This window comes from Anabrus simplex, chromosome 9 (assembly GCF_040414725.1).
Source record: "Anabrus simplex isolate iqAnaSimp1 chromosome 9, ASM4041472v1, whole genome shotgun sequence".
In the NCBI taxonomy this organism is placed as follows: Eukaryota; Metazoa; Arthropoda; class Insecta; order Orthoptera; family Tettigoniidae; genus Anabrus; species Anabrus simplex.
In genome coordinates this window covers 14,401,918-14,414,529 of record NC_090273.1, presented here as the reverse complement: position 1 = coordinate 14,414,529, position 12,612 = coordinate 14,401,918, and the positions used below count along the sequence as shown (strand labels likewise).

At 37.0% G+C, this 12,612-nt stretch overlaps 1 protein-coding gene across 2 annotated transcripts in view; it reads right to left on the bottom strand.

Annotated features, from left to right (window-relative positions):
* The window catches only part of LOC136881267 (DNA-dependent metalloprotease dvc-1), a 42,272-nt gene that overhangs the window by 19,010 nt on the left and 10,650 nt on the right, over positions 1-12,612 (bottom strand). For both annotated transcript variants that reach the window (XM_067154037.2, XM_068229261.1), the window contains exons 3-4: positions 3,922-4,030; positions 859-978 (exon numbers count right to left, since the gene is read on the bottom strand). In XM_067154037.2, coding sequence (XP_067010138.2) covers positions 859-978; positions 3,922-4,030 — 229 coding nt within the window. The remainder of the gene's footprint in view (positions 1-858; positions 979-3,921; positions 4,031-12,612) is intronic.

The window sequence follows — 12,612 nt, the reverse complement described above, 5'->3', positions numbered from 1 at the left end:
AATAAAGAAAAATTGTGCAGCCGCAAAAAAATTTACTGCATAACTTAAGCCAATGTTTGGCGTTGGTGTGAAGACAAAGACAGTCTAATCATGCGTACAGTAAAAGAAAGGCATTCATGTGATTTTACAAAGCACTTTTTAAGCATGACTTAATTTTTTTGAAGGAAAAAGTGGGGGTCATCTTGCATTGTCTTGGATTTAGAGAAAACCGGTAATTTCTTTTTCAGAATAAATGATTCATTATTTTCTCATGATGTCATAACAGAGTGACAGACAAAAATTGAACTGAATCAACTTTCAATTTTTGTGTTCCTGATCTGAGATGAAAATCATCATCTTGAACCAACTCGAGTTTCCTGGGTGCGGTTAATGAGCACTCTCCACTTATTTCTGTCCATGTAGGTACCTTCTCCCAAAACTTGCTGCAAATCCAGACCTTGCCCAGCTAAATTTGATCAGCCGATCTCTTCCTTGACCAACCTCTTGATCTTTTGCCCTCAAGTTCCTTCTCAAACCACACACTGTTCTTTGTGGGTACATTCAGAAGAATAAAAATGAAGTATGGGGTAATAATATGAAGTATAAGGGCAATATTATAATTTTACTTACATAGATATATCAAGATGAAAAACACATGCTAAAGATGGAATGCTCCCTCAAATCATTGCATGTACAGAATTATGGCCACCAACCTGTGCAACTCTTTTACGCTCTTTTCTAACTTTTCCTATTTTATTTAAATCTCCCTCAATTTCCAGCTTAACTGTTTGGTGACAAACTTTAATAATACAATCAATACAACATAGAAGCACATCTTTGAAAAATACCTTCTTAAAAAATGAACAATATTCATCTTACCGTGATATTAGTCCCGGCTTCTTTGTTTATCCTGTCCATATGTTTGCGAAACTGTGGACCGTGACCATCTCTATCTCTGTCGTTATCAGTGATAAACAAGAAGGCATGGATCATCTCGTGCTGGAACCAGAGAAGTATTTTAGATTAGATACTTTGTAATTTTCATTAAATCAGGAATCATCAGGATACACAAAAAAAATCAGGTGCCTGTGACAAATGATCAAAACTTGAACAATCTGATGATTCAGTAATAAAGAGAAATTACTTGTGACAATAAGTATATGTACTGACCAGCTGCTATTTTATTGGTGCAGTACTGCTAGTTTCAGTTTTACTGACCATGCTGGAATAATATGATAACTGTTGTTTAAAGGGTCTAACATCTAGATCACTGGCCTGAATAATATAATCAATACAACATAAAAAAGAAGTAAATCATCTAAATATTTGGTTTACAAATGAGCATTATTCACCTTACCGTGATATTAGTTCTTTGTTACTGTGTTGACGGGGTGACAATACTGCATGGGGATCACTGAATGTGCCTATGTGTTAATGTAAGAAAAAGGGGATCACTGAATGTGCCTACGTGTTAATATAAGAAATAATCTTCATTGGAGTAATCACATTAACGAGGTTATAAAGAAAGGTTACAGATCTCCTCACAGGGTTATGATGGCATTTTGGGGTTGCAGAAAGGATGTAAAGGAGAGGGCATATGAGTAAGATCCCAAATAGAGTATCGTTCTGGTGTATGGGACCCACACCCAGGACTACTTGACACGAGAACTGCAAAAGATAGAAAGGAAAGCAGCATGATTTGTCCTTGGTGATTTCTGACAAAGAATAGTGTTACAAAAATGTTGCAAGCTTTAGGCTGGGGAGACTTGGGAGTAAGGAGACGAGATTCGCGGCTAAGTGGTATGGTCCGAGCTGTCGGTGGAGAGACGGTGTGGAATGACAATAGTAGATAAATAAGCTCGAGTAGAGCTACTAAAAGTAAACCAAACCAAACCCCACGGCAGTTAACGCCGTTGAAAGGGCTTTGGCCTGCCCAGCGACCGCTGCTCAGCCCGAGGGCCTACAGATTACGAAGGGCCATGTGGTCAGCACGACGCATCCTCTCGGCCGTTATTCTAGGCTTTCGAGACTGGGGCCACCATCTTGCCCTCAGACAGCTCCTGTTTTTTTTGCTAGTGGCTTTACGTCGCACTGACACAGGTCTTATGGCGGCGATGAGACAGGAAGGAACTAGGAGTGGGAAGGAATCGGTCGTGGCCTTAATTAAGGTACAGCCCCATCACCTGCCTGGTGTGAAAATGGGGAAGGCTGCTGACAGTGGGGTTCGAACCCACTATCTCCCGAATACTGGACACTGGCCGCAATTAAGGAACTGCAGCTATTGAGCTCAGTTCAGATAGCTCCTCAATTCTAATCATGTAGGCTGAGTGGACCTTCAACCAGCCCTCAGGTAGAGAGAAAAATCCCTGACCTGGCCGGGAATCGAACCCGGGGCCTCTGGCCGAGAGGCACGCACGCTACCCCTATACCACGGGGCCGGCTTCTATTAAAAGTAAGGAGGATAATAATATGAAAACATACCTGCCAACTTCTAGAAATAAAAAATAGGAAGATATTTTAATTCTTGGATTTGATCACGTATATTGTGCCACAGTTCTCTATGAAAAAAAAAGACAAGATAAAAGGCATACATATCTACAGTTACAATACAAACTGACCATTAAATTTAAAATCTTAAACTAAGAAAACATAAATGGTTACAAGAAAATGTAATGAACACTGAAGAAAATGCTTAATAGTTCCTTTTATTTGACTATAAAATTAAAGGAAATTCAATTTCATACGTTTTGTGGCCATAATATGAAGAAAAAAATACCAGAAACTGTCACCGAGACAACTCTCTGAAATACATTCAAGTCATTAATTATGAACTAAGACTGAACACAAATGCAGTGAAATACGCAAAACTACCACTTACAAAACAGATCAATATGTCTTATACATTATTAACACACGACTTCAACAGGGGAGAAGCGCACAGAACCGCAAGAAAAAACACTTAGACTACAACTCCAACGGAACTACGCAGAGAAACAATGTTAACAGCGCGCGAACCACACAATAACAAAGTAACAAACTCATTCTTTCATCCTGATTAATGGAGTCGCTAGCGCACGCTAGCCTATCTCGCTTATAGGACAATTTCCGCCCGGATTCCCAGCTGTAAAGCACACAGGCTGCTGTAACGTGCGGGAAACACAATACAATCGCCAAATAGAGCATCAAATAAATACGCTTGAAAATTACACAAGCACATAAGAAATATCCTAGGGCAAGAGTATTGACCATACTAGAGGTTATATTGGTCAAAAATAAGAAGAAGTAAAAATAAATTGGAAAATCAGAAGACAAGTTAAAAAAGAGAAAGTTTCTGGGTAAATCGGAAGGGTTGGCAGGTACGTAAAGATAAAGTGAGAATTTAAAAGGACAAATTGGGGCAAATATTAATTTATAGGATGAGTAAGGGATTGGAATAATTTATTAAGGGAAATGTCAGATAAATTTCCAACTTATTTGAAAACGTTCAAGAAAAGGATAGGTAAACAACTGATAGGGAATCTGCCACCTTGGTGACAGCCCCAAAACCAGATCAATGACGATCGATCGACTGACCATAGTTACAAACTTGCTTCAGTGATGCTCTAGAAATTGACACTGGTGCAGGGTATGCGGCAATTGTATGAACAATAATACGGTCCATGCTATTTTATGATAGTGTTTATGAAGAGGGGTATTGCACACGAATATTTCCACCGTTCTACGAACAGCTGTCTGTGAACGAAAGGATGTTTATTTTCAACAAGGTTCTGCAACAGCACAAGCTGCCAGGGATCCTTTAAAACCATGGTGGAGGGTGGAACATGGGAGGGTGAAGGACTGCATCAGACCAGTCCAAGGACTATTATAACCTAACATTTAAAATACAGATTTTCTCAGCTAACCTACTGCTAGGAATTTTTATGAATGAAGAACTTTTCTTACCAAAAGAGTCTCGACTAAATCCTTCCGTGGTCGAAGTTTAAGAAGCGGAAGACTCAAACGGATGGAACAGAGACTTCCTTTCCCCTCGTAACTGCAAACTCCAGCACATCTACCAACAAGAAATCATTATAAAGACAACTAAAAACCATGAAATCAAGACTGTAGGTGATGAATCATATTTAAAAACATAAGATTAGAACATTCTTTAAATCACTGAAAACTACATATGTGATTTTAAATGGTAATATTCTGAAAAACTAAAATGTGAAATAAACAAGCACAATATTGTGAGATAGTCAATCAAAAACTCCATCTTTACAATACTGATATTTTGTTTTTATTCTTCAAGTCAACATGAATAATTATCGGGACATGTTTCGTCCATTATTGTGGACATCTTCAGCCGATTTTACACAAGATAAATTAAAAATATGACAAGGACATTAGAAACATTCAAAATTAAAATATAAAAAATATTATATAAAATATGATATATACAAGTTATATATAAAACATTAAAATAGCACACCCTATTAAGCTGAAAATGATAGTATGAGTGTCAGTAGCATACAAAAGTTTCATTGAACGTCTGGTTATTGGTAAAGTTTTTCATCTATCAAACACAAAAGGTTAGTACAAATCGTTTGCTTCGCCTTGATACAGGGCAATGAACAGCCAGAATTTTTGATTTGAAATGCACAAAGATGTCAGGTTGTGCCAAGAGTGGCTAATTCTGAACAAGCTGGCTAAAATGGAGCCAGAAGCCCTAAGATGACGCTGTTACAAGGTCTGTCTATTTTTAATATGTTTTGTAGACAGATTGTAAATGCTTGTCCCATTAAATTGCTATGTTGCATGTGTAAATTTAAGTATATTATAATGTTCAGGCGAAGTGTCTATTGTTCATGTCAGTGTGTGAAACTCTTATATGTGTTTAAAATTTCGTTAAGAAACAGTAAAAAGAGAAGTTTAAATATTGTACTAAAAATCAATGAAATAATATTCAGGCTGATAAAAGTTACAAATATGATCACGATAAAATAGTTGTGGTGAGCGTGATAAAGTCAAATATCAAATAAATAACAACAAGAACAACAACAACAACAATAATAATAATAATAATAATAATAATAATAATAATAATAATAATAATAATAATAATAATAATAATAATAATAATAATAATAATAATAATAATAATAATAATAATAATTGTACCGGGAGGTACACCTCATCCCCGTGCATTTAAATGAAGTGCCTTAAGGAACGCTATCTATTATACAAAACTTGAAACAGCTAGTGCATGAATTTGGGGAATTGATCAGAAAATGTCACTACTAAATAGCAGAGTAATATGTTAATTTAAAGTTTCCTAAATTGACTGGATTTTTTTGTTTTGTTTTGGTGTACATCAAGAAGTTCACACATGCAGTGAAGTTTGGTAAATAAAAATAAATTCAACACTAGTATAATTTTACGTAATATCGCTAATAATAGTAATCACCACCATCACGGAATCCGCAGCATAACTCTAGTGTGAGGCTCCAAACGGCCTTTCATCTCTAAGTTCCAAACATGTATTGTCGTGAACTATCCAGTGAAGTAACTTTCCATGTGTTGAAATTGTTTAGAGTCATGGATTAAAGTAGCCGGACGTTGTTTAATTTCAATTTCACATTTATTGTAAGAAATGGACATAGTTATATTTCCAAATTCGAGTTCAGCTGTGGGGAGTTTCATTTTATTGTGTTAAGAGTTTCAACAAGGATTTGATTTAAAGATCCGGGATTGTGTTTGAAGTTTCGATTTCGCCTGACAGTATAAATGATGTGTAAATATCCCAACTTTGGCTCAACGATAGATTTAGAATGCTGTGTGTATTACATTAATTTAAGGATGTGTAGACACTACATAGGCTCAACGACAGGCTTAGGGCATCGTCTTTATATAGTCGAGCAATAGGTTAGTCATTTTTTTGCAAATCGACTTGAACGATGTTAGTGTCTGCAGTAGTGAATACTAATGCGAAGAGTGTTAGTGGGTATTATCAAGGTCATTGTTTTAAGAGGCAATCATCCTCCTCTTCTTTTTCTACAGCTTTTCCCACACCTGTGGGGTCGTGGGTGCGAACTGTGTCGCACATGTGGATTTGGCCCTGTTTTACGGACGGATGCCCTTCCTAATGCCAACCCTATATGGAGGGATGTAATCACTATTGCGTGTTTCTGTGGTGTTGGTAGTGTAGTGCATTGTGTGAATATGAAGAGGAAAGTGTTGGAACACAAACAAACACCCAGTCCCCGGGCCAGAAGAATTAATCAGAGGCGATTAAAATAATAATAATAATAATAATAATAATAATAATAATACATCTTTAAATTGTGGGCTGAACAAAAGATAGTTTTATATTGCTTTCATTCTTTGGACTTCACTGATGAAGGGAATGCAGAAAGTTCCTGAAACTTTTATGAATAAATAATTTTCAATTATTAAAAGTGTATTGACAAGGTGAACCCAACACAAACTATTTTAAATAGTTTCTTTAATAGATTTATGAAAATCTTAACAGAAAAGCCATCTGTTACAAACTGGGTGGACTATAGAAAGATAACTGAGCATTGACAACACACGGGCCCAGCTCGTCACCCGAGTTTTAGGCCACGTGCTCGCAAGCTGGCATGCCTCGTCATCCGAGTTCAATGGGTTAAGTAATATAGTGTACCTCTTCACCAGTTATGAGAAAACAGTGATACAAATTCAAGTAAGACATGGTACTGTACCTATTTTATGATTTATACATGGTGCTCATGCTAGTACCTATAATGTGGCTGCTTCGAATCATGGTATTGGATATAGTTTCTTTTTTATAGTTCAGTACTTATGAGTTTGGACTTGACATTTGAGCGCTGCCTTTTGGTGGAGGCTAAATGAATTAATAAACAGCCAATCATAGGCAGCCGATCGCTCCGACAGAGTGCATTAGACTAGTTCTGGTTACCAGTGTTGTCTATCTGTTGTTTACTGTAACTACGTGCTATCAGCTGTGCGTTATATTGTGATCAATTCTTTTCACGGTATTTGTCAGTTTATTCGGTCATTCTTGACAAAGCAACAACAATGACGGCTAGAAATAATTAGTTGATTGAGTGCTTGAAGGAACACAATATTTCCGTTCGTGATTACATGAGGAAGAGGGGATCTCATGCAACTTGTGAAACACAACACGCCCTAGTACCCAGTTTATGTGCTGGATGAAATAGCCAGGAGACATGGACATAAAGTTCTTCGCCTTCCACCATGCCATTGCCATTTTAACACCATAGAACTGATCTGGGCCCAAGTGAAGGATTATGTAGCTGCGAATAACCGGCTCTTCACAGTTTCGGAAGTTAAAAGACTTCTCTGGGAAGCCGCAGGCCACGTAAGTGCAGAAGACTGCAGCAAGGTTGTGAGACACAATCCAAGATAAGTGCAGCTTGGGAGTGGGAAAGTATCACAGACAATTATGTTGAAGACTGTATTATCTCGTTAAGGTCAAGCAAGAGTAAAACCCTAACAGATGATGACAACGCCGGTAGTGACTCAGAAATGAGTGGTGTATTTCCTTTGTAAGGTCTTTTCCTTCCTTACCCAAACTGAATCTCTCAGTAGAAGTTTCATTTTATTTTCTCATGTTTTATCTGTTCGAGCATTGGTCTATTTTTATCTTATAGCCTTATCCTAAATGTATTGTGTGTTATTGTTAATCTTATGTGAGTTATGCATGTTGCTACAAAGAATAATTGATTCTGGACTTATATTTGAGTATATATATTTCCGTCTGTGTTGTGTTTCGTGAATCAGTTGTTTGTTCTCATAATTTGGCACCAATGTCTAACTTCCGGTTAACTGTCAAGTCAAAACTCATAGAAACGGAACTCTAAATTTCTACTTTATTGAAGGGTTGTCCTATTAAATGACTTAACTGTGTTAACACACAAAAATTAAAAATTCAAGCAACTGTATTCATAAGATATTTTCACTTGCAGCAGAAATTAAAAAATGATGAAATAATTAACGAAGATCTGAAACAAAGTATAAACCTTATGAAACATATTATACAGATAAATCTATTATATAGATATAAAGGATACTATTTTCCTTGAAAATACTCCAAGAAAGTGGTATTTTCTATTAATGGTTAAATTTTGATGTCATATTTTATAATGAAATGTAATGATTAATTAATGTACTGTAATTAAGTTAATAATAAGTCAATCTAACAAATCTATGATACACAGTATCTTTATTTCGTGAACTGTGTGTTTCAATATAGTACCAGTACATTAAAGAAAAATTATGATCCAACTACAAAGAAATACATGAACTGTAAGCAAAAATTTCTTCCACGACTGGGGAGAGATCCCAGTGCAGCAAATCTTCAGGTCTATAGGCAAGAATGCTACCACTAGACTACAGCTAGAGAGCTGGCTATAGGAATATAACAACAGAACGGCCTCATACCACTTACTTTGCAAATTTTAACTGTTAATTTCTTGTGAATGGTAGAGAGGTACGCTTTATTCCTTACACATTTTGTTGTATGTAATATCTGCCATTAATACATGAAGGAAGTATCAGTAAATTTGGTGAGCAGAACAACTGAGGGTCTCCTTGTAAGTGTTCCTCTGTTATACTGCACAGTATTGGACATTAGTTCGCAAGACAGTTTATGGGTGGGTGCCAGAGCCTTGAACCCCAGTTCCTGCACCTCCCACCGCACAGTCGAGGTTAAGTGGCATTGTGGAATTCACAGATGTTGGTCAACACCTGTGGCCTACTCAGCTGTGGTCGTCTCTTCCAGTTTCCACTTCATAATCACATCCCTGACAGTCGATTTGGGCAACATGAGAAGAGTGGAATTGACCCTGATCAATTGCCGACTGATGTAGCAATCAATAATTACTGTATCATCCCAAATACCACCCGCACTTTTTGTCAAAAATATAGCTTCTAAAAATTGTATGTGGGTCTTATTCAAGCCTTTCATTTCGCGGTGCAATATTTCACGCATCTTAGGAAATGTTACCTTTTTTAGTGTATTTTAGTTTGAAGGGTGGTACTGGATTCAACCATGTCTTCCGACTGCAGCTGTTTGAAAATAATGAGTGGACACGCATGTAACGTATTGTTCTCTCTTATGTATTTCATGTGATAATGGAGATTTGTTCTGTAATATAAATATGTGTAAAACTTTCCTAAAAGTCGACTGTAGTTTATAGGCTAAGTAAAATTACTTCCGAGTATGGAACAACTCGGAAATCAAACATTGGCACACTCATGGTCGCCGTGACGTGGCACACGAGCTTCTCAGCGCGTGCACCCCCAACCCCAAACACACTTTTACCGGAAGGAAATATGACATAGATGAATCTTGTATTCGAGATTGGAGAAAGAAGAAAGATTTTTCTTTTAAACAGTAGAGGTGATCGTAGAGTTTTCTGCGGGCAGAGTGCACAGTTTCCTGAAAATGAAAGGATTCTGTCCAAATACGTAACAGAAAGGCGGGAATTGGGATACGGCATGTCTACCTAAATGTGCCAATTAAAACCATTAGAAATTGAGAAAGAACTTTTGACACCAGACTTTAAAGCAAGTCAAGGGTGGATCAGAAATTTCTATAAAAGAATGGATTGAGCATTAGAAGACTTAACACAATTTCACAGCGAGTTTCTACTGCCTATGAAGACAAACTGTTTTCCTTCCAGAGCCATATAAGTCTATTGCGAAAAAAAAAAATTGTATCTGCCTTCCCAAATTGGAAATGCAGATTGGACGCCCATCTATTTTGAAATGCCATTGGACAGTACTGTGAATGTTAAGAGGTCAAAAAAATGTAACCATCAGAACAGGTGGTAATGAAAACCAGGTGTACAGTACTGCTATGTATACTTCTTGATGGAACTAAACTTCCACTGTACGTTGTCTTGAAGAGAGACACTTCCGAAAGAAAACCTACTTGCTGGTATTATCGTCAGAACTCAGGACTCCGGTTGGAATGACAGTCTACCAGTGGAAGACTAGCTGAAATGTGTTTGGCAACATCAGCCTGGTGCATTGTATGGAAGGCAAAGCTTGCTTGTTATGGACAGCTACTGCGGTCACACAACAGAAGCTGTGAAGAACCAAACCACGGACGCAAAAACGGATCTAGCAATCATTCTGGGTAGATTGACACCAATGTTAAAGCCATTGGATGTCTGTGTAAAACGTCCGTTTAAAGCAGCCTTGAAACAGCTGTATACCAAGTGGGTGACGGCTGATCTCACTGGTCGTATTTGTAACCTTGTTACAGGTTACACCAAAATAATTAAAACATAATAATAATAATAAACTTAAAAATTTATGAATTTTAAACGCAAAGCAAAAACTTTAGAAGGCATGCAAGTATGACAGACTCAAAACAACATAAACAGGTTGGCAAAATTGACAGCTATGAAAGGACGTGGGAAGCGGCATGGAATCCTAAGAGGTGGATGGTTACGTATGCGTTGTGGGAAAGAAATGTAAACGGTAATCACCCTCAAACTCTTCATTTAATAAACGAACAAAACCAAGATCAAAAGAGATGAACAAAATTAAAACAAAACAAGAATATCAGAAATTAACAAATTTACAAATGGATGTAAATTTGTACTGCATCCGAAGATATGCACTACATACGATGACAACTTCAAATTACACTGAAAATAAAAGGAAAATAGAAGGAACTTTACCTGTTTATAAAAGGATGAATCCCTTATTACTAACTTGAGAGAAAAGAAAGAAATTAAAACTCAACAAAGACACCGCAACCTTGTAACCTTACCTAAAAGGCTTCCAGCAAGGAACACAGATTTTTGGCATGTGTTACCGACGCAGAATTACCGGAGGCAAATCCGAGGAAAAGTAATGACATGTTAATTACAAAGTTTTCTTTTAACAAAAGGAAAAGTGAATACATGTTATTTACAAGTTGTCTTAACAAAAGGAAAAGGGAATTGCCTCCAAAATTAAAATGTGAATGCTTAGCTGAAGAGGTAAGTCATTTCGATAATTAAATGGCAAATATGAATTCAGAGGGGTAAACTCCTACGCAAAAGAAAAATTTACATTTAAAGTTAAACTAATTTCCGAAGAACCAAGAAGAAATAGTGTTTACCCCGAGACAGGTATCCCATGATGGGACGGAAGCAGGAGCGCGTCCGCCCTCTAGGCTGGTCAGAAGCGAAAGACCCCGATACAAGCTTCGCTCCCACGAAAGAGCGAGAAGCCGGAAATGGTGCAACTACCGAGGTGACCAATCAGGCAATAGAATTTTACTCCCGACTTTCACATTCACCATAACAACATCTGTTATTCTGACCAATAAGGTCTCTACATTCTTGATGATCCAGAAAATTATTTTGTGTAACAGGAAGCGACTTGAAATATGCTTCTAAAAATGGCACGTGTAAGTACACGCTGCCTCATAAGTATATCATTTCAAAACATACAGCTACATGATAATTTAAACACAAATTTTTTTAAAACCTAATTCCTTGTAATTCCATAAATCTGATTCTTCCAAAACAGATATCTTATACAAATAATTTTTAAAATGTTCATAAGTCCAAAGTTCAATTTTTCGAAGGAGATATTTTATACAACAATTTTTTTTAAACAAATGAACTTTTTCCAACACAATAATTAAAGAGGCTTGGATCATTTCCCCACAGCTGTCCCATCTCTGGCCACAGTATTAAGCGCCTGAAAGTTCAACTGCTTTGTTCGTGGGTAAAGATGGCATGGGATCGTATCTCTGGCATACCTGCCAACTTTTAGAAATCAAAAATAGGAAGATTTTTTTAATTCTTGGACTTGATCACATATATTCCACCACGGTCTAGGTGAAAAAAAGGTCAGGATAAAAGGCATACATATCTACAGTTACAATGCAAATTGGCCATTAAATTTAGAATCTTAAACTAAAACAAAAATGGTTACAAGAAAATATACCTAATCATTCTCATTTATATCACATACGAATAATAATATTTATGCCGCACAGACATACGCAACAAAATGAATAATAGTTCCTTTTATCAGACAGTAAAATGAACGGAAATTCATAGGTATCTCTGTCCCATACATTAACATACGACTTTGATGGGGGGGCCTACAAATCTGATGAAAGTATGCACAGAAACGATGTTAACAGCACGCGAACAACACAACAAACTAAGTCTTTCATCCCGATTAACTGTGTTGCTAGCAGGACGATTGCCGTCCCGAATCCCCAGCTGTATAAAGCGTACATGCTGCTGTGGTGAGCGGGAAACACGATACACAAAGGCGATGGAGAAAACACTAGTGAAATAAAGCATCAATTAAATAAGCTTCAAAATGAAGTTTCATAACTTACACAAGCACATAAGAATTCATCCTTTATCCTAGGGGAAGAGTATTGCCCATACTGGAAGTTATATTGGTCAAAAATAGGAAGAAGTAAAAATAAATGGGAAAATCTGAAGACGAGTTAAAAAAAACCGGAAAGTTCCGGGTAAATCTGAAGGGTTTGCAGGTATGTATGTTCTGGTGTCCTCGTCCAGAAATGCAGTATTTCTGATGCTATGAATGGCAGCGAAGACGACGATGTGTAGGAAAGTGATAGTGAAAGCTCTGAAGTTGGTA